Source organism: Pleurotus ostreatus (assembly GCF_014466165.1).
Source record: "Pleurotus ostreatus strain PC9 chromosome Unknown scaffold_7, whole genome shotgun sequence".
In the NCBI taxonomy this organism is placed as follows: domain Eukaryota; kingdom Fungi; phylum Basidiomycota; class Agaricomycetes; order Agaricales; family Pleurotaceae; genus Pleurotus; species Pleurotus ostreatus.
Window position 1 is genome coordinate 2,487,401 of NW_023503162.1, and position 20,763 is coordinate 2,508,163.

General features: G+C 51.7%; 7 protein-coding genes across 7 annotated transcripts; 5 read left to right on the forward strand and 2 right to left on the reverse strand.

Moving 5' to 3' along the window:
• Positions 1-137: 137 nt before the first annotated feature.
• On the forward strand, positions 138-978 carry CYN1 (Cyanate hydratase; the record flags this gene model as incomplete). The annotated part of the gene is made up of 8 exons (XM_036779597.1): positions 138-152; positions 202-268; positions 318-391; positions 441-593; positions 646-675; positions 737-754; positions 805-896; positions 948-978. 8 exons carry the CDS (start codon positions 138-140, stop codon positions 976-978), a joined length of 480 nt encoding a protein of 159 aa, XP_036628986.1.
• Positions 979-1,499: 521 nt separating this feature from the next.
• On the forward strand, positions 1,500-2,469 carry PC9H_010104 (uncharacterized protein; the record flags this gene model as incomplete). Its single annotated transcript, XM_036779598.1, has 2 exons — positions 1,500-1,589; positions 1,657-2,469. The coding sequence occupies 2 exons, from the start codon at positions 1,500-1,502 to the stop codon at positions 2,467-2,469; spliced, it is 903 nt and encodes a 300-aa protein (XP_036628987.1).
• Positions 2,470-2,609: 140 nt separating this feature from the next.
• On the reverse strand, positions 2,610-3,428 carry PC9H_010105 (uncharacterized protein; the record flags this gene model as incomplete). Its single annotated transcript, XM_036779599.1, has 1 exon — positions 2,610-3,428. One exon carries the CDS (start codon positions 3,426-3,428, stop codon positions 2,610-2,612), a length of 819 nt encoding a protein of 272 aa, XP_036628988.1.
• An 845-nt stretch (positions 3,429-4,273) lies between these two features.
• PC9H_010106 (uncharacterized protein) lies at positions 4,274-4,741 on the forward strand (the record flags this gene model as incomplete). The annotated part of the gene is made up of 3 exons (XM_036779600.1): positions 4,274-4,364; positions 4,416-4,541; positions 4,599-4,741. The coding sequence occupies 3 exons, from the start codon at positions 4,274-4,276 to the stop codon at positions 4,739-4,741; spliced, it is 360 nt and encodes a 119-aa protein (XP_036628989.1).
• A 2,298-nt stretch (positions 4,742-7,039) lies between these two features.
• PC9H_010107 (uncharacterized protein) lies at positions 7,040-11,508 on the reverse strand (the record flags this gene model as incomplete). Its single annotated transcript, XM_036779601.1, has 11 exons — positions 7,040-7,412; positions 7,470-7,548; positions 7,605-7,731; positions 7,782-7,912; positions 8,723-8,843; positions 10,085-10,322; positions 10,487-10,671; positions 10,872-10,903; positions 11,155-11,206; positions 11,267-11,339; positions 11,399-11,508. The coding sequence occupies 11 exons, from the start codon at positions 11,506-11,508 to the stop codon at positions 7,040-7,042; spliced, it is 1,521 nt and encodes a 506-aa protein (XP_036628990.1).
• A 3,020-nt stretch (positions 11,509-14,528) lies between these two features.
• On the forward strand, positions 14,529-16,931 carry PC9H_010108 (uncharacterized protein; the record flags this gene model as incomplete). Its single annotated transcript, XM_036779602.1, has 14 exons — positions 14,529-14,866; positions 14,923-14,994; positions 15,051-15,154; positions 15,208-15,261; positions 15,320-15,357; positions 15,407-15,461; positions 15,535-15,662; positions 15,722-15,753; positions 15,818-16,001; positions 16,083-16,278; positions 16,334-16,389; positions 16,453-16,511; positions 16,600-16,839; positions 16,895-16,931. The coding sequence occupies 14 exons, from the start codon at positions 14,529-14,531 to the stop codon at positions 16,929-16,931; spliced, it is 1,593 nt and encodes a 530-aa protein (XP_036628991.1).
• Positions 16,932-17,663: 732 nt separating this feature from the next.
• PC9H_010109 (uncharacterized protein) lies at positions 17,664-19,945 on the forward strand (the record flags this gene model as incomplete). The annotated part of the gene is made up of 14 exons (XM_036779603.1): positions 17,664-17,998; positions 18,045-18,113; positions 18,167-18,270; positions 18,328-18,381; positions 18,439-18,476; positions 18,524-18,578; positions 18,636-18,763; positions 18,828-18,859; positions 18,917-19,100; positions 19,151-19,346; positions 19,398-19,453; positions 19,505-19,563; positions 19,617-19,847; positions 19,909-19,945. The coding sequence occupies 14 exons, from the start codon at positions 17,664-17,666 to the stop codon at positions 19,943-19,945; spliced, it is 1,578 nt and encodes a 525-aa protein (XP_036628992.1).
• Between the last annotated feature and the right edge of the window lie 818 nt (positions 19,946-20,763).

Sequence of the window (20,763 nt, forward strand, 5' to 3'; positions counted from 1 at the left end):
GGCGGATATATTCCAAGCCGAACGCGGTTTCTCACTGATTCTAAGGACACGTGAAGGATTAATGGAGAGTTCATGCTCAGCGTGGGCGGTGAGACTAGATAAAGCTCCGTTGAAGTGGGGTCCCATCATCTACAACAATGTCATCAGGCGTGGTGAGGTCTTCATAAGTTTCCCCTGGAGCGGCACTGATAAACCATACAGCAAGTCCCTACAACTGCGAATCTTCCACCTATTATTGCCCAACTATTCGAGGGCAAAGCTCGTAAAGGTGAATTGCCTGTTGGATGGAGATTCTTTGAGAGCCGAGCCATGTCTAGGCCTGACCTTTGACCAAATCGCGAAGGAGCTTGGTAAGGACGAGATATGGGTCGCTTCCGCCTTCTATGGGCAGGTTGTTATTTTCTAGCAACTCCTCCGCTCTCCGTGCTTACTTCTTGCAGGCCAAATTCACTCCAGATGAACTCAAGAAGGTCGCAGAAGTAGTCGGCGTCAATACGGCGGAATTAGTTCAAGACCTAGGAGACCACTGGTGGCCCAATCGTGGGCTCGGACCCATCCCTCCTACAGATCCTGTTATCTATCGTTTGTACGAGGTGCGGCTGCAGCAGATGGCACCGTGCTGGCGAATTTGACTTGTTATCGTAGGGCGTCTTGGTTTACGGACACGCCATCAAAGTAAGCATCAACCAGTGCGCCCCTACAACGTGGCTTCTCTAATCGCAAGGTTTCATTCTAGGCTGTGATTCATGAAAAGGTGCGTCACATCATCCTGGATAGCGAAGACTGACCAACTCTGTGCTATAGTTCGGCGATGGAATTATGTCCATGATTGATTGCAAGATCAACGTTGACCGGAAGCCTGATCCAAAAGGTGATCGGGTCGTCCTGACGTTCGAGTAAGTCACGTATGTCTTTGGCAATAGCAAATCTCGCTCATTCCCCGATAGTGGGAAGTTCTTGTCATACGCGAAGTGGTGATATACTAGAGACTTCCACGGTCTGCCTATGCGCAATCAGAGTCGTATCAGTCACCTTAACCCTAGTGTACGAAATATAAACTCAAATTGTCACCTCGTACGGTCGGGGCAACAGTGTTTCAAGAGTACGTACATTTGTTGGTGTACTCTTCGCTAGTGCCCCTCGCGGCCCGTGTTACAGTCCAGTGAGCTGCAATACTCCCAGTTACGAAGATGACAGCAATCATCCACATCCTGTCCTCTTCGTATTACTGTCATCCTTCCTCTGGAACAAGGCAACAGGTATTCTTATTGTGGCAAGGGGCCCAAGCTCAAGGGTCGAACTTGGCCACATTAGCATGTGTCCTAATTTGGCATCTAAGAACAATGCACTGCGTTCATGCTCGAGCCACAACAACTTGCCCTCATATAAATATCATGTTCTCCACTCGAAGATCTCTTTCACTGCCGAACCACCACCATAACCTCCCAACCATCTGTTACTTTCAGTGCCACTCCAGTCGACTTCAAGCCTCAAAATCGATGTCTCAGTCACAACGAACACAGCACTTGCGAATTGCAGCAGAACCTCCGAGCAGGAACCAACAACAGGCAAATGGATGCGATCTGTGGGTCAGTCAGAATTTGATGAGATGTTCCAGGGCAATATAATTGATGTAATCGTGACTGGTTCCCTTAGGATCAGGTTCAAGCGCTCTTAGGCCTCCGGGTGACTCCCGGTTCTGCTGAGATGTTTACCACGTATTACAAACGATATGACCCCTACTGGAGCTCGAACCCGCGGTTTGCCCTATTCTTTCTGGATGACCTTCCCCCGCGGCCGTTGTGCAGTCTCCCAGGCTTTCACCCAAGTCATGGACAGAAAATGGCTCGTGCTGTCGCAACCATACAACGGGTACGCCGTCCGAATCCGATGGCGCACCCGCGTCCCTCAACAATACTTCCAAATCCGGGACTTCTCGCTATGTCTCTGGAGGAGGAGCTTGCTGGCGACCATCTGTCCGCTTTCCAACGACAAAGAACGTACGCAGCGCCGACTCATGGGGTCTCCAACACTAGTTCAATGTCTCGAATTGCGTCTGTCCAGCCAAGCCCCAAGCTAGAGTCTCCAACGACGCGATTGTCGCCAGCTGGCTCTTCAATTGCACGAAGTGGTGGTGTCAGATCAGGAGCTGAAATAGGGGTAGATCATCAGGCGCGTAGACCACGTCCAGACGTACCCCAACATGGTCTCCAACGAATAGCGCCGCATGGCCCAATTGCCATTCCACAGAATCATTACGCCCGCCCCCATTCTGCAATTTCGCCAGTCGATCCATCGCCTCGTCAGGAAGCCAGTACAATGGAAACTCAGCGTCGTTCAGCAGATTCCCTCCCTTCCGCTGGTGGCAGTACTGCGGCGACCACAGAGACAGGGAAGAGAAAAAGAATTGTTGATTCGCAAACTCGAACGAGTAAGAAGCTTCGGTCGTCTGTTTCGCGGGCGTCATGATTTTTAGTAGTTCACGAACAATGCTCTTCACGAGCTCGAGGCACCTATGTACAATACTCTTTTCTCGCCATTGTAATAGCTAATGACGTTCCTTTATTGACTGAGAAACGGATCATTATATTGATTGCGTGCTACAAAAACTATATCGAGCCAGAATAGTAATCCAAAAAACGCTCCACCGTCATGCAGGTATCATGCCCGACCGGAGTCCCTGTATTCGGTTTTGCATCCAGAGCCATCGTAGGAGAGAGCTGCAAGGGGCTGAGCAGCGGCGATGGGATATCGTCGAGTTGAGTCGCCCGTAGCTGTGGCTTTGGTATATCGTCAATACTCGGAGCGGAATCAGACCAACAGCCCGTCCATGGAGGTCGGCTCAACGCAGCCGTCAGCGAATCCGAAACTTGAGGGCTTAACGGAGCCGTCGGGGGCGATTGGCGTGTTTGGGGCGACTTCGGACTACCAAGACCAGCTTTGTGTAGTTTGTTAACAAGCGGAGAAATGGCCAGAGACTGTATTTTCCCTGCGAGATATGAGAGGCGAAGTTTGGAGGTCGAAGAGCGTTGCAGTCCGGGACGAGCGGAAGATGGTACGGTCGCGGGGTGTGAAGCGATGCGAGGTTCATCCTGAAGAACCATAGGAGGCATTCCGAGCCCGAGTCCCAACAAAGAGTTCGAGCTTTCCTTGGGTGAAACGTTTTGGCAGTTACAGTCCCCTTCGCCCTCTGCGTGTCGTAAAGATGCCAGTCCCAGTTCCTTGATAGATTCCGTTGGTCTCCTCTTGGTCAGCCTTTCTCTGAGCGGAGCGCCACCAGCTGGTCCTTCGCTGCCAGCCTCGTACCCAGGATCAGAAATTACGGGTTGAACGAAATTGAAGGTGTAGCTTCGTGGAGTTGGTTGTTCTAGATCCAGGTCGAAATACGAAGGCGCTTCCTGAGTTTCGTAGTTGTGCGAGTATTTCATGCGTCTCCACGAGGCATCTTGGGCCCCTCTAGGACAGGGGAGTAATCCGTCTGCGAGCTCGAGTGTGAACTCCGCGAGTCAAATATCGACGGAGCGCTGCTGGAAGACAACGTGGAACTCGATGCAGAAAGGGACGAGGAGAATACCATGCCCGCATGGCCGAAAACGATGGGAGAAGCAGCAACTTGCATTTTCTGGATCTATGCAGGTAATGGTGGTTGGAATGAAAGAGATGAAGCGCCGCGGGGCAACCTATATGGCGTTGCTTTCCTAGGGCTGACAGTCTGAGAGAGGGGCTAGGGGTGTTGGGCTTGCTCGGCCTCAACTGTGCACCTCGATACGAACTGGCTGACAATAATATGATTTATCACCATCTTACAAACCTATGTACATCGGTACTCTTGTCCCAGTACTTCCGACTCGGGAGTTCCGAAAGGACTAGTTACTTGTACGCCCGTGTATGTAACTTATGCACGGAAAAACACACGGCGGTAAATCATGAATTCTGCCTTCCAAGACTGGATACTGCTACCCAAGGCTCGTTCAAGCCGAGGAACGAAAATATTTCCAAATCTATCGCCGGACAACATAAAAATTTGCCGAGATCGCCAATGTTCACCGATCAAATTCGCGCCTGCATCGGTCCAGCCACCCCGTCAGCCACGCACATAAATTGGTTCTTCACTTTCTCCTTCACCCCACAGACTACGCGTCCGCCTCGCCCCAACTAACCATCGCCACCACATTCGTTACACCGCCGCTCGTTCTCGCCGCCATTAGCACCCACCGACCACACAATCTATCACACAAGACTACACCCCGCCATTACCAAATTCGAAATCAAGATGTTCTCAGCGTGTCGCTTCGCTTTGGTTACCGTATTTTCGCTTTCTGTGGTGTTTCCTCGTTGGGCGGCCGCAGCGAACCAAGGACAAGGTATGTCGAATCACGCTGGCCACCGAAAGCACCCCGCTGACCCCGGGTCAGCAACCTGGTACCACACCGGGATGGGGGCTTGCGGAGCTCACAGTAACGACGAAGACCATGTCGTCGCGCTGTCCTCCGAAGAGTTCTCTCGCAGCAACCACTGCTTTAAACATATTGTCATTCACCGTGAGTCGTCAGTGCCGCTCGTTCGCGCCAAGCCATTGAGGTAAAAATTCGCCGCAGACCAAGGGCGGGCAGTCGACGCCACCATTGTAGACCGCTGCGAAGGATGCTCAAGATTCGCGCTCGACCTTTCACCGGGCGCGTTCAAGATGATTGCGCCTCTTGATGCTGGTACGGCAGAAGTCACTTGGGAGTATGTTTAGTCGGACGCGTGCGTCTGTTCGACGTACTTGCCCCAATTTGAATATACACTGTTTGTATTCGTACGGCGTACATATTTTACTAAGTCTTACCTGCTGCTCACGAGGGGTTTGAGGACATTCGAAGGGTGAGTCAGATATACGGAAAGCCAACAGCACGATAGCCGTTCAGAAGGACGGAGGACGAGGTGATACGTACGACTGGGCAGAGAACGGGGTAAGGCTCGTGTCGCTCATGCACCGAATCAAGGATTTCAATAGGGCACGGACGCAAACGAGCAGCACTCCCTCAAGAGATTTAACGTCCTCCGCCGAAAGCTTACAGCCCTCGAAGACAAGGTCGCCTATCTTCGAGTTAGTTACCCGTCGTTCGAGCCACTGTTTCGGCTGGGGAATCAGCTCAGGATTGAGGGTGAAATTGGTGTCTTGTGTACGGAGGAGGCGAAGACTCGGGAATCGAAAAGGGATTGCATTTACGTCGTCCGCTGGTAGTTCAAGAAAGCGGCGCAATGGGCTTCTGAATCTAAGCCGGAGTTCTTCGATAGTGTCGTAATTTGTGAGGCCCGGTGTCTGCGAGGAGCGGTATGCAGTATCGGTCGCACAGACGACATACAGACGGAGGACGCAGCGGGGAAGGGGTTTCATAAAGCTCGACAAGTCGGGCGACGGAAGTACTTGAATATAAGACCCCAGCGGAGTGGAAAGGCTTGCAAACCTCTGACCTCTCATCCGTTTGCCGTAGGTATGCCGTATTTGTGCTATCACGATACAAGTCGAAGAAGCGGCACGCGGGCTTAAATGCGACTTCTATCCTGTTTGCTATATCCCACCATCCCACCCCAACTCCAGTCGTAGGGAGGTCAAGGGACAAAGCCAAGTCGCTGTCGCGGGAACCACGACATTCCAAACTCGTCATGTTAGGCAACCAACTTGCTTCTTCCGGCAACATCAGGGTCTCTGAGTACCTCACGGACTACGCCCAAGAAATCGGAAGGAAATCTGAACTCTGCCCGGGCTGCAACGATGTGGACGTGCTCCGGGGCGGGGGTCGGCTTTGTCAGTTCGGCGATGCCGTAAGGGTAAGCCACGTCGCCGCCGTCTATATTGTCAAAGTCTTGAGTCGCTCGGGAGATTCGAGCAAGGCTGCACGAATGAGGGCGTCGAACTGCCGGACGTGTAACGTTGAGCGGAGCTAAGTACTTTAGACCGTGCTAAAGCTTCGCGACTCCACTCTGAGCCTGGGTGCACATGAATGATGAGTGACAATGAGGTCAGTCCACAACGTAGGCTGAGTCGTTCAGAGCGGCGCTGCGCCAGCTGCTGCAGACCTATGTAAGTCGTAACTGCCAGCCATCAACCACAGGAACGGACGATAACCCATAAGAGCCTCCCCACCAAATCTGTCCGCCACGACGCCAAAAATCCAACAAAAGTCTGCGCCACTGGCAAAATCTGCGCAGGAAGCCTGAATCCTCGTGGCGGCATTGCGCATTTGCCCAACCGACATAATGCATACTGATACAGGAGTGCATCGAGACTTGATCTCGCTGTCGTAAAGAGCCGCCAGTTCTTGAATCCGGGCCTGAGGCATAGCCATTTCACGGTAGAATCTGGCATGTGGAGCAAACGTCGCAGGGAGCGCCCATGAGCCAACTGGCAACGAAGGGGTGCTGCCCGTACTAGTAAATTGTGATAATAGTAATAGCCCGTATTGCAGCGAATGCATGAACTCAGAGCAGCTCAGAGCATTTGAAAATTTGAAATTTGAAGGCGGGAATCGAGCAGGAGTCCGAATCGCTGTCCGATTGGATTGTTTGGATAATTAAGAGGTACATATAGCTACGCCCGAGTAAAGACATATGCGTATGTAGATAGGCGAGCGAACGGAAATACATACTTGAGCAAGCGTGCCAGTTGAAAGTTTCGATATTCCAATACAAAGGAAGAAATGATCGCCAGCTACGAAAACAAAAACAAAAACACAAAGGGCGAAGCCCGTCCATGAATACAAAAAATCCGATACGCAGTAGATGATACTCAAGCCTCAATGTCCTCGAAGAATCGACTATCCCTATTCGCAGACAAACCCGGCCGCCCCTCCGCCGCGCCCTGCTTCCTCCCCCACGTAAACCCAAACCCCTTCTTCCCAACCGACCTGGATGATGCCGACTTCGAGTTCGCGCCGCTGCTGGCAGGCGTGCTCGCCGCACTAGCAGGCGCAGGTGCCAGCCCTGTGCGAGAAAAATAAAAACAAACACACGCGGGACGTCAGCGCCATGAAGGAGTCGGTGATGCGGCAGGCTAATGACCATTTCCCCCGATCGTCTCGCCCTGCACGCGCCCTGCGCCCGGCTGCACCTGCGCCGCGTCGTGCTTCGTAACCCCGGGGGCGATCTCCTCCGACCGCCCTGCGTCCTTCCCCTTCTTGCCCTCCTTCCCCTTCTTCCTCGCCGCTTTCGCCGCCTCTTTCTGGATCTTATCCGGGTCTCCGCCCTCCACCCGGATCGCGATGAACTCCTCGCCCCGCACACGCAGGAACTCCTCCAGCAGCGCCGCATTGCGCGAGTTCGCTTTCACGATCGCGAGCAGGACGTCCCCCACGAACGGGATGAAGCTGATCGCCCCGGAGAGCGCGTTGTTAAACAGCATCCGCCGAACCAGCCAATCCGGCAGGCTGGGAACGGTGACGTCGGTGAGTTTAAAAGACCGCGTCATGGAGCCGAGGACTCACTCTGCCTGTTTCGCTTTTCGGACAACCAGGAAATAGTTCAGCCCGATGTTCGTGACGTCTCCCACAACGGGCACGAGGCCTGTGGAGTCGTGATTAGAGATTAGCTTATTGCGATAATTGTAAGGCATTTCGCACCGATGAAGAATGTGTATCCGAATCGGAATCCGCAGAGGTTGAACCCTCTGTCGAGCCGACTCGCTCGATTCTTCACTGACTTGAGGATCTTGGCATCCCGCACAGAGAGTCCTGGCGGTAGTTCTCTCTGTTGCGGCATACAATGAGCTAACCCCGCCAGCAATTCACAAAACGCACCTTTCTACGCTTCTGCTTGCCGTGCTCGTCGACGTAGAACTCATATTTCGGGTCTGCAGGGGCATACTGCTCCAGATGCTTCTCGAAGAGCTTCTTTCCTGCTTTGCCCAGAAGCGCGCTGGTCATCTCGCCTGAAAGTCAGAATTGTTGATGTTGTTATTGTTATTGTTGTTGGTGGTGGCGGCAGTGGTGGTGGTGGTGGCAGTTGAGGACAAGTTCTGTCGACCTCTGGAGGCCCCACTGTTCCAGAATACGCGTGACGTCACGAATGGAGGGATTGCACGTGAGAAAGGATTAGGAGTTCTCCTATTAGTATGTCCTTCTCTCATCCGGGATAGCCTTGTAAATCGCAGAAATTTGATTAATCAATTGATTGATTGACTGTAGATTGAGCCAACGTAGACCCAATACAATAAACATGTTTTGCGAAAAGTCGCGTTAATATGGACATATAGATAATCATTCCATTTACCCTCCGACTTTCGAAGGAACTACTGAGAGGTGAGATGGCTAACACTCTCCCAGAATCTATACACAGAAGTTGAAGGAGGATTAAAGAGATAGCATAGAGTACATAAGAGACACATACGCGCATCTTTGAAGGAGTTTGTTATCAGTCCCGATGGGACGAATATCCAGCTGTCTACCCTCAGTTCTGCTGAACATCTCTGTATTTCTTAGATGGAACCTCGGCCATGGCGACGTAATATTGCTCTTGACAAACTTGTAGTTCGGGTCCGTAAACCGGGCAGCGTTGATGAACAATTGCGCGAAGGACGTCCCGAAAGCCGTGTTGTTGCAAGTAAGTGGCGGAGAGCTGTAGATGTGCGACAAGCAACAAAGCGTGGACATGTGAGTGTAAATACGATTGTAGCTGTGAGACACGCCGCTCTGAACAGAGGCCGGTGGGTCTTGCAATCCCGAGCTAGTCACACACGTACCGAACACGCCCAGACGGTATTGGATGACAACAGCAACGACTTCTTTACCGGCTCCATTGATGAGATCCCGCCCGTCGTACTCAGCAGCGCCGAAGGCGATGATGGCGACGTCAACTCCGAGCTACGAGTAAGACGTGAACCATCTCACCCGTAGACTTTCCGCAGGATGCTTGAGGGCATTCAGGTGGCTGAGTCACTGCACTCTGGTTATCAGGGAAAATCGGCGGGCTCTGAGGTGCTTGCCATCGTAGTTCCCCGAGAGGGGCAGCGGCGTATCGGATTCCCAAGCAGACGGAGATGTTGGCTTTGGGATCGACGAACCCTGATACTTAGCATTGCCTACATCGATGACAGGAGCTGGCGCTTGGGCTGACACGACGGCGCAGGGCGGAGAACGAATCCAGGAAAGTGCATTCGACCGACGAATTAGAGGAAACGCAGATGCTAAGCGAGTCGGTACCTCACGCGTTTTATAAGCGCTGTGGGATATGCGTTGTATACTTACGTACGAGGGTGATATAAATGCTGACGACCAACTGACAAACGAAGTGGAACTTCGGGTGTCGTTCACACGAAAGCTGCGGTAAATGACACCATCGATGATGGCCAACAGCATACGGCATCGATTCGACTTCCTTACGAATTCTTTCTAAGCTCAAGGGGCCGTGAGCCCGCGATAGCAGTGAGCTGTGCAGGATCAGGGCTGGTGGGATGGGCGATGGATCAGGACATAGAACTCAGGCATCTGTGTGTGAGTTATGAATGAGATGCAGATGCGCCCGTACGCGCGCCTATCGAGAGATTCAGAGAACTTCTTCCAAACTTCGCGTTGGCTAATAGCAGGTTTACCATCTTTGGCTGGATTCAGCGTGTTGACTCTCGGTAGCAAAGCTTGCATAGTAAGCCAGGCGTTGCACTATCTTTGAAAGACCACTCCTACGTTGCTAACATTTCAGTGGTGATTGTGAAGGCGGATGAATCAATATACCTGACGACGTGAAACCCTTCGCGCGTTGTCATGTTGAAAGGAAAGGTGGCCCTAGACATGTCAGCGATGGTCGGTTAGACAAAGAAAGTTCGCATCCAGAGGGAGCAACAAAGCCATTCACGCGCAACCGATAGATCGCGCGCCTTCGGTTGTCTCGCGGACTCGAAAGAAGAGGAAAGTGACAACTCAGATGTAGCCACCGAGCTCTATTACAACGACCACAGACCGCACCTCTAATACACCGACCGCACCTCACCATCCCCCTCCAATTTCTAACACCACTGTCAAGGACGCAAGGCACCGACGTCCCAAGCGCCCCTACGCCAACCACAGCGCGATGAAGCCCCAACCCAACGTGCCCCCAATCAATGCACCTTCAGCGTCTTCCCTGCACTACCTCCCCCTGCACCGCTACTCGCTCCCACCCAACTCTGACTCTGAGTTTGACTTGCCGTCTCGGAGTTCAGTTTTAGTTTCGCTTCGTGGTTACTAGCGCCAGGTGTACGAGATGATGGGCTCGATATGGAGGTGGAAGGGGAGGTTACGCGCAATGAGGAGATGATGTCTCTTCCGAGCACATAGATTGTGAGGGAAGAGAGGAGTATCCACACGCTGCCCGTCCGTAAGTTCGAAGTGTCGTTGTGCGAAGGTTTCCACGAATGGCGTTAAGGACGCGCGACCGCATAAGCATTAAAGAGGAAAAAAACAACACGTTCCAGGTTCAATCAGCCTCCAGAATCCCTCGGGGAAAGGAATCCCCCGTCAGGCGAGCTCACCAATTTGGCATGTACCAGAAGAAGGCTGCTTTCAACAGCGTGTTATGGCCTGTTGCGCACCAGCCGCAGAAGTACTCTTGGGTGACATAGAGGATTGTTTTTGAGAGGGTCATGAGGGCGCTGGAGTAGCCCAGAAGGGGAGAACATGGATGGGGGAGAACATGGGTCGTAAGGAGGTAGAGGAGCTGGAACGTCGAGAAAATTTCGTAAGGCGCAGAAATGTGACGGGGAATGCGGGAGACAGCATGGTGCAATACATCAATATTCAATATCAATATCGAAATCAATCACCGATGTGAGCGTATGGGCGAAAGCCGAGGCGGGAATCAAGAATTCATCAATCAGCCAATTGAATAGACGGGAGGGCGTGTGATGGGTTGCTTACATTGGCGAATATCTCGAGCAAATTAAGAATTGCTGTATACCGGTTTGGATAGGCAGAGGAAGAGGAAGGGAGGGGAAGGGAAAAGAGCCGAGTAAGTCAGTATTAAGATTTCGCGATTTGTGAGTGCGGTGGAGGAAGGAGCGGTGATCTGTTCGGGAGAGTAGAGACCTCGGGCGTAACGGGGGTGAGAGTGGCCCGACGCCTACGACTGATACACGAGGATACGTGCGCACCCTCCGCAGTCTACGGCGTGTACGTGGGGGGAAAGAGGCGTGGAACTCACCTGCAGCGTCAGCGAACCCTTCTCCATTTTCGAACGCCTTTACTCCGTACACCTAGAGACATAACGAACGTCAACCTACCTTAGCCGAGATGAAAACAAGCGAGGAACGTACATAATCAACTTCCTGGTACACCTCGTACAGCCCAAAGGCCCAATGAAGATCACCCCCAATCATTGTCCGAGGTCTGATCCAGTGAGCACGATTTGAGTGACAGGAAGTCGAATGGATGGCGACGCGACGCACCGAAGCAGGCAGTAGAGCGCGTCCATGATCATTATTGGTGCAGTGATAGCGAACCACACGGAGATACATGTGTACACCCACCGCGAAGAAGATGAGTCGGATTGTGCCATCAGCGTTGGCGCCAAGGCAGGTAGACGCAGAAGGCGGGGGAGGGGGATGATGGCAGTGGTGGTGATGGTTTTAACGCGATGAGGGGATACGCCGGGAAAGATATATAATAAAGGTATATGAATAGGGGGACTCCGGAGCTAACGAATCAAGCAATCCGCTATTTTTACTCTCACCGTGGCATGTCCTGAGCTTACGTGTCGATTTGATTACAGACTTCCAAAGCCACGCGCGCTACGAACTTCGCAACAGATAGGCGAGCCCGTCTGCCCGGGAGGACTGAAAGTCGAGAAGCCTGCAGTTGAATTCGAAACGTTGGAGGCCTGACGCGTGAGCGACTTCCGGATTGTGTAGTCTTCCTGAGAGAATGCAATACGCCGCGTTCTTCTGATATGATCCCAGTCGACTCGGCGTGATGCTGCCAGCCTGCGTTCGACAAATGGGCTTCGACATTCCGAATTGAGAAAAAACTCGAATGAATCTCGAACATATGAGAGCGTGGAATGATCACTTGCTCGAAAAAAAGGCCCGGCATTCCGGTACGACTGAGCTCACCGTTCGCCTCAACTTTTCAAGCGTAGACCCTTCAAGAGGAGATAGGAAAGCGAACAAGAGTGTTACTTACATGTACCAAGGCACATTGCACACCTGACACAGTGCATTATCCACCTTCTTTGACAGACACGTGCACTTCGAGGAGAGGGCCGGAAGTATAAGTCAATTTGGTAGCCAAGGTGACTCTGAAGGAAGTTAAGTGGAGTCTTCAGAGACTTCTTCCGTCGGGTATTCTTTGCCTTGCCTGGCTAGAAGAGCTAGTTCTGAGTTTCCGACAAATTTGACGAGCTGCAGTGGATGTGTCTGGAGAGGAAGGGGCACGCAAGGGGCGCTGGACATCTACAAAACAGAGTATCGGGAAGCGATGACAAACGGCGCTATGTAGGTGACCCACTTACTATGTGTGCATCTCCCGCTGCGTGCGCCACCTAGCTCGAGGTTTTGAGGCTACGGACGACCAATTGAATTCCATCACAGCAACGTGGACATGCCTCGAGGCTACCACCGCATCTCACCTACATACCGCCCATTGGTCCGCTTATTCTCCTCCCCACGTCTCGCTTGTCCAGATGAAAGAATTCTGACTTCCTATAATTGAGACGGGAGATGGCGCGTTAAAGTATATCGCTAAGCAGCGCATGCCAACGTAAATATGGACCATGAATGAATATGAAGATCAACATTACTGGTGGAGCATTTGGGGAACTTTAATCGCACTGCATGGGGATGTAAGCGTACAAATCACGTACATACCAGATAGGGTTGGGGGATATATTAACGACAAGCGTGCAGATGGACACTGCGCGTATGTGACAGTTCATGGTTCGAATTTGTATGATCCATTTCATAGACTTGGGGACGGTCGAGGCTCTGAGCCTTGGGATAAGGGTGCTACGTTGACCCGAAGGCCGGATAAATGGGGTGGGTGTGCGAATAGTCTGACAATCGACCTTCATTCTGTTAGCCCTAAGACTGAGGTAGTGGACTTGTCTTTATGAATGACGAACGCTTACCGCATCGCATGTCTAGGTAGTATGTTAACTCGCGCGAGTGCCTATCGTAATCTGTATATGGTTGGTGGCGGTAATATGAAAAGGAGCCGAATATTCCTTGCAGTTTGACGAATTGTTCTGTTGAGAGAAACTATAGAAGAAGTTCGCTGCCAGTGGATGAACCACTAACCGACCGTTATCTATCGCGTTATCATCCCAACCCCCGGCCATCGTATTAAGTGGTCCCGTATATGATATCCCACAGCAGTGGTACCGCACATGCCTTTTTTGATCGTCTCAGACTCCAGAGTACCACCAAGGAAGGTCGCCGCCTACTTCTCTTCATGTCCATAAGTTCATGGAATTGCACATCGATACCCGAGCCTCCCGGAATGCCTGGAAGATAGCGATGGGCGTAAGTAACTTTTTGATGTTCACGCGTGGTGTTTCGGGATCAATGTGAAGAAGTGATCATTGAGAGTAGCGGTGCGACCACCGTGCCACCTGGGACGGTACTCATAGCAAATCGAGCATATATGCGGAGGTTCTAGTCGATATGTAGAGTAGCTCCACCGAAAGCTATTATACGCGCTTCAGTAAGAGGCCCTGGCGTACATTGTATATTTCACTCACCTTGTTTTCAATCCGATGCCTGAAAGCAAATGGAAGGACGTCCATCCTATTTTATCCTCAAACTTTGGCCTTCGACCTTTCGTAAGAAATAACATAAACATGCGCCGCATGCACCGGGGTTCTCTGAGCGGTCCACCTGCCGTTCCGCTGTGCTCGTAAGAATCTCAGGAACCGTCCGTATGTAGAGTCAGACACGAGTGTATCGGAGCAAGAGAACAAAATTTCAGGAGCTGTGGGAAGGTTGAGTTAGGGGTACTCTCGCTGCTGTCGCATTTTCAAGCCACTTTCCAGCCGCGCTCCTCTTCAAATCGACAGGTTTTGGTTCCTTTGCGACTTCCAAAAGTTCTGTGCGGAACGCTTTCACGGCTTTCATTTGTGAGAGACTGGAAAATCTCTAGAAGGAGCTCCAAATCAAGTGACCAGAGACAAGAAGTTCGAGCACACTGCCTGGCACCACTCGGACCTGGGCTACCGTCTGAACTCATGACACTTACGTTTCCTACAGAAGCTGCTCCTTGGACCCAAGGCTTTGCTAGAAACGGTCCGAGACGAATTCGTGGAGTAACAAACAATGTGCCTCTGGAACTCCATGATGGCCGGTCCTGATTTGCTCCCGGAAGCACATCAGATATACTCATCTAGCAAGCGCAACCGACGGGCATTGAGTCAAATCCAAGTACTAGTCATAGGACTCTGTCCTATGCTCGGAACCGAACTACTAGTATCCATGGCCGCTTTTCCTATGTTGATCGACACCGATGGACGAGCAGTTATAAAGGCCATAGAGACCTTGAAAGTTGTACAGTACCATCCACAAACATCTCTCTCATCCCCAATCCATCATGTTAATGTGGATTCCTTCGCTGCTCCTCGCAGCCCTCTCAAGCTTCACGCCTGCTGCTCAGACGACTGAACCTATAGTCGACCTGGGTTATGCACGATACCGAGGTAGCATCAACGACACCACCAGCGTGACTTCGTACCTTGGAATTCGATTCGCCCAGCCACCAGTAGAAGATTTGCGCTGGCGCGCACCACAACCTGCCAAAACGTTGCCTAGCGTACAGAACGCGACGATTGTACCCCCACTATGTCCACAAGGGTTCATAAACATCTCGATTCCCGGCGGTATACCGCCACCTGATCTAACCAATGTATCCGAAGATTGCTTGTTTTTGAGGTACGTCTGCACTTCTGTTCCTTGAGTGCAGTGAACTGAGACGAGGGCGTGGTCAGCGTGTTTGCGCCACGGAAACTGCCACCAAAAAGAAAGAAGCTACCTGTTATCGTGTGGATCCATGGCGGCGGGTGAGTTCCTTGCAGCTTCCTTGGCAGTAATCATGCCCTTATGTGCGCGTCTTTAGCTACATCATAAGCAGCGCCGCAACGTTTGATGGGACTAATTTAGTACGAGAATCTAACGACGGTGTCATCGTGGTCGCTATTCAGTACCGCCTTGGCATATTCGGTATGTTTTCGTATCGACGCCCATGGCAATCCCCTGATCTCGTGTCGTGATAGGCTTCATGGCTGGCAAAAAGCTCAAAGAGAATGGAGATCTGAATGCTGGTTTGCGTGAGTCCCAGGGTACTTGTGTGTACCCGTCGAAAATTTCTAAATGTGGTGATACTAGTGGACCAAGAACTTGCCTTGAAATGGGTTCAGCAGCATGTATGTCGCGCTTTTGACCCCCATATACTCTAACTCACCTTCACCGTAGATCAACAAGTTCGGCGGCGACCCCAAGCAAGTCACCATATGGGGACAATCAGCAGGTCAGCATCTGCCTTTCCCTCCACCCATTTAGCGTAGTAGCCGTTGGTATCTGTTTCTGAATGCGCTCTCCAGGCGGTGGCTCCGTGCTACAGCAAGTAATTGCTCACAATGGGCAAACAAACCCCCCTCTGTTCAGAGCAGCCATGTCAAGTTCGACCTATCTACCTTCGCAGCATCACTTCGATGATCCCGTCCCAGAGGTCCGTCTTTTTCTTCTATTCCGTCCCTTTCGATCTTACACTTACACCGGGGATGTTAGGGCATCTATTCCACCGTTGTGTCTACCGCTGGGTAAGGTTTTCACCTACCGACGACATCGATCATCGAGTGAACTCATATTGTGTGCTTGGTATAGGTGTACCGATGCAACCGATCCTCTTACTTGCTTACGGGCTTCGAATACGTCCATTTTGCAAGCTGCTAATGACAAGGCATGTCGCAGTGGATTTTTCGGCACATCCGTTGTCGTTCCGGTCGTAGACGGCGAGTTCATTACGCAGAGACCATCGGAAGCTCTGCGCCAACGACGCGTCAACGGGGTGCGTACTCGGATCAATCATTAGTGCCCTTTGAGGCTCCTACCGTACATAAGCGCTGACTGTTTGACTCGACAACTGTAGAATGCGCTCCTTGCCATCTCAAACACCAACGAAGGGGACATTTTCGTCGACCAGAGCCAGGCCGATACCGTGACTGCCGCACAGTTCGTGCGCGATCTTTATCCCCGCCTCAATGAAGCGCAGGTCACGGAGGTCGTGCGTTTGTACTCGGGACTGGGTGCGCCGATTCGACAGGCTGATAGCATTATGGGCGATAGTGAGCCGCCAGAATCAAACAGTCTGCATGATCTCACGATGATTTGTTCAACCAGCACTCTTCCAATGCCCTACGATTTGGTTCTCTCAGGCGTTCCGCCAGTCATTCAAGGTGGGCATAATCACAACAGCCGCAACCTCCCCTGAATCCAGTAACTAAACGTTGGATTCGTAGGGGGAATACGCGGTCCTGCCTGCATTCCATGGATCCGACATATCCCAATATTTCCCAAGGTACGTTTCCTGGATCCATCAGCCAAGGATCCCTTCCACCGAGGATTAAACCAATGGATATTGATGATCCTGCACGCCCGTTACCTAGCTTCGCTCCAAGATTCTTCGATGACCCAGCCTTCACATCTTCGTTCACGCAATCCTTCCTGGACTTCGCTCTCAGTCCCAACTCGGACCCCAACGCCAAGTTCGACGACGGCAACTTGACTCCGCGGTGGAACCGATACACCTCCTCCTCCAAGTTTGAAATGGTGTTCAACCGCACTGACGGGGAGGAACTTGATATCCGCCCAGCAAGCACGGGCGCGGGGCTTTTGGAACGCTGCGCGTACGTGCTACTTTCTTGTTCTTTTTGGGGAGTAAACATATTGAATCATCAACAGGTTCTGGGAGAGTGTGAGCGACCTGACGGCTCAGTGAATGCGAATGGGACTGTGTACGACATAGTGATAAGTATTAACACCCCTTACGCTTTCTGCTGCTTTGAAATAAAAAAAAGCTGCTGCGATGAAACCACCGTTCCTGTCTACGCGGCCACAGAAACTTAAAGACCCCTCCTTTATCCAAACCTGTTCGAGATTCCCCATCTATAAGAGCCACTTCATCTGAATACTCGAGTTATGCATCGATATCAACGTGAGCGCGCTTTCGTTCCATGGGGTACGATGACTGATTGCCAACCAAAAGTCAGAGGCCCCATGGGGAAGGAAGCTGAAGACTGTCACCCCAACTCGCGTTAGTGATCAACGCTCAACGTTTCAACCGCATTCGGCGGACGGCATGCACCCCTACGTGACGAATACGACCGGCGGCCAGGAACAATGCTGCAAGAGCGCATATGCCCCTCGAGGGGGCTACTTGCATGGGAATGCGACGCCTAACACTAATGCGCTAGTCTACCTAAATGTCTTGGGATACGTACGTAAGTTTCACAAGTGCCATGACGGGCGGTGATATGGCTCGGATTACGCGTCCTTGTCGCGTCCATTGGCTGGAAAGAACTACGGCGCGGGACACCCCAACCTAGATGGCGTGGCTGGCTTATTCGAGCGATCCGCTTGCGCCCTAGGATGTGACCCCTACGCTTAAAAGGCATCCCACATTGGACGTGGTTTTCGCATCCGTCTTCTTTCGACCCCCTTATCCGGAGAGATGCTGAAGGGCTCGACATTGCTTCTGGCAACGCTCTGTTTTCAACTCGCCGTTGCTCAGCGGAAGAGTTCCGTGGTTGATCTGGGTTACGCTAAATATCAAGGTACTATAGACGATGTCGCCAATGTGACTTCGTACCTGGGGATCCGCTATGCAGCCGCGCCTACACAAGATTTACGGTGGCGGGCCCCTCAGCCGCCCTCAACGTTCCCTGGCGTACAGAGCGCGAGAACCCCACCCCCGCAGTGTCCACAAGCGTTGCCAAATACAACAGTTCCTGACACGTTTCCACTTTCTGGTAGTTCGATGGGCACCGAAGACTGCCTGTTTCTGAAGTAAGTCCAGAGTGTCTTATAAGGACTAATCTGATAGTCCATGCAGTGTTTTCATACCTCGAGATCGCCCAAGAAACAAGAAGCTACCAGTCATCGCGTGGATTCATGGTGGAGGGTGAGTCATATACCATGTGGTCAGTTCGAAGTATATCCCTTACAAACTCTCAGGTACTCGTTGGGTAACGCTTCGTCGTATGACGGAACGAAGTTGATACGTGAATCAAACGATGCAGTCATCGTTGTCTCCATCCAATATCGCCTTGGAATATTCGGTATGTCATCGAAAGCGTTCAGTTTCTAGTCTTTGTCTCTGAAGATTCATTTTTCAGGCTTCCTGTCTAGCACAAAGATCAGAGAAAACGGTGCCTTGAACGCTGGCCTGCGTGTGTAACCTTCCTATTGTCGGTGTACGTTGAAGCTGTCTGATAATTGCGACCTAGTGGACCAAGAGTTCGCTCTTCAATGGATCCAATCAAATGTAAGTTCCCATCCTACCGACAGCGTTCGAGCTCACCGCTGTTGCAGATCGACAGGTTTGGCGGCGATCCCGGGCAGGTCACTATATGGGGAGTATCAGCAGGTGGGCTTTGACTCCACGAGGCATCGTTCTATGGCACCGAATGCTCTGTTTACGCAGGTGCTGGATCGGTGCTACAACACATAGTTGCTCGAAACGGCGCAACGAACCCTCCCTTGTTCAGGGCGGCGATGACAAGTTCCACTTTCTTACCATCCCAGTATCACTTCGACGACCCAATTCCAGAGGTTTGTCTTCGCTGGTTTTTCTCTCGTGGCTTTCGTGGTTGTCTCAACAGTGTTGGCATACTAGACTATATATTCCTCGGTCGTGTCTAACGCTGGGTGAGCTCTGCGACGTGGTTCCGCTTCTGAGACGCTTATCGTTGATATCACCTATAGGTGTGCGACTGCTGGCGACACTCTCGCTTGCTTACGCGGCGCAAATACGACCACCTTGCAAGCAGCTAATGTGGCGGCCTGTCGCAGTGGATTCTTCGGGACATTTCCCCTCGTCCCCGTTGTAGATGGAGAATTCATCAAGGAGCGACCTACCGAGGTCTTACAAAAAGGACACGTGAACGGGGTAGGTGCTGTATCCGTTTTACGACACCCATTGATGCCGACTCTCCGCAGCATGCGCTTCTCTCCGTCTCAAATGTCAACGAAGGAGATATTTTTGTGGATCAGACCACTGCAAGCACAGTAGAAACTCTACAATTCTCGCACGATCTCTTCCCCCGTCTAACTCTAGCGCAACGTTCGAAGGTTGCCCGTTTGTACGCGGGGGTGGGAACACCGATTGAACAAGCCAATAGAATTATGGGCGAAGGTGGGCACTATTTAGGTGATTCCTAGACCCGATCTAACTGGATCCATATAGCTATCTTCATATGCCCAACATACGTCCTATTGGAGGCCTTCCCCGGATCATTCAAGGTAAACGTATTGAATATCCCCCTAGATCTCAGAGTTACTGATGTACTATAGGGAGAGTACGCTGTTCCGCCTGCATTACATGGGGACGACCTACCCCACTATTTCCCGAGGTGCGCTAATCGCCTACTAGCGTTGCAATGACTACAAGATGATCGCCCCCTAGCTTTTCTCCTAGACCATTCGATGACCCTGACTTTTCGACGTCGTTCACCCAATCCTTCTTAGACTTTGTCCTCAACCTTGACCCCAACGTTAAAGTAAACGGGAGAAACTTGACTCCGCATTGGAATCGCTATTCACCATTTGATTCGGAAATGATATTCAACCGTACTGAGGAAGGGCAGCTCAATATACACTCGGGGAGTACAGATGTAGAGCTTCTGGAGCGATGCGCGTAAGCATTCAACCTCTTTGCTAAATACCACCTTCAGTGTCTGATCTCAGTGTATCCGTAGCTTTTGGCAGGGTGTGAGCGAGCTGACGGCTCAATAATCTCGTCGTTGTGCTTTCCATAAACAGAGATCGTAACTCCCTACGTTTTGTATCCCGTCGTGGTACGAAAGAAACATGTCAATTCACCAGCATATTCCCAGCGTGAAACCTCGCAAGCTACGTACACATGCACCATGGGAGCGTCTCGCATCGACCTATTTTCACCGGACCGAGGACACCCCACCTTATACATACTTGGCCGAATACCGTGATCCGACGCTATTTGAGGGCTGAACATAACATGGCACCCCGCCCTCGCCGTGGAAGGCTGCCATCGCATGACCTACCGCAGCTGAGAGCGTGAGCTCGCCCGCGGTTGAGTAGAGGTAGACGGGGCCAGGTGCTACATATCATCGCCTGGCCGTGCCAGAGTGCCGCGGATTCCCTGACGGCATCTCAATTGGTGCCAAGGGACCATCCCTGAGCAAGCGCTTACTACTCGGGATCTTGGGTGGGGTCACTGATAAGACTACGATTATCCAAATCGGTCCCCCACGTGCGTGAGTCGCGTTGAACCTAGTTGAAACAAGGGGTAGAAGAGAGCACGTACCAGATATACTCAGAGATTTGTCTGATTATCTCCTAAATATGGAGGCATGACATCTTCCAGCACCCACAGTACGATAAATCATTTCTGCACCACCGACTCTAGGGGGGATGTCAGGGGCAGTGGACCCGAGCCGGTACAAGCAGGAGGTCAACGCAGGAAAGGTCTACACGTCGCGGAAGTCGACGATCCTACTCTACCGTTTGTTCCGCGAACGAGTCAGTGATCACTACTGCACGACTTCAGTCGAAGGATGGGACACTGCCATGAA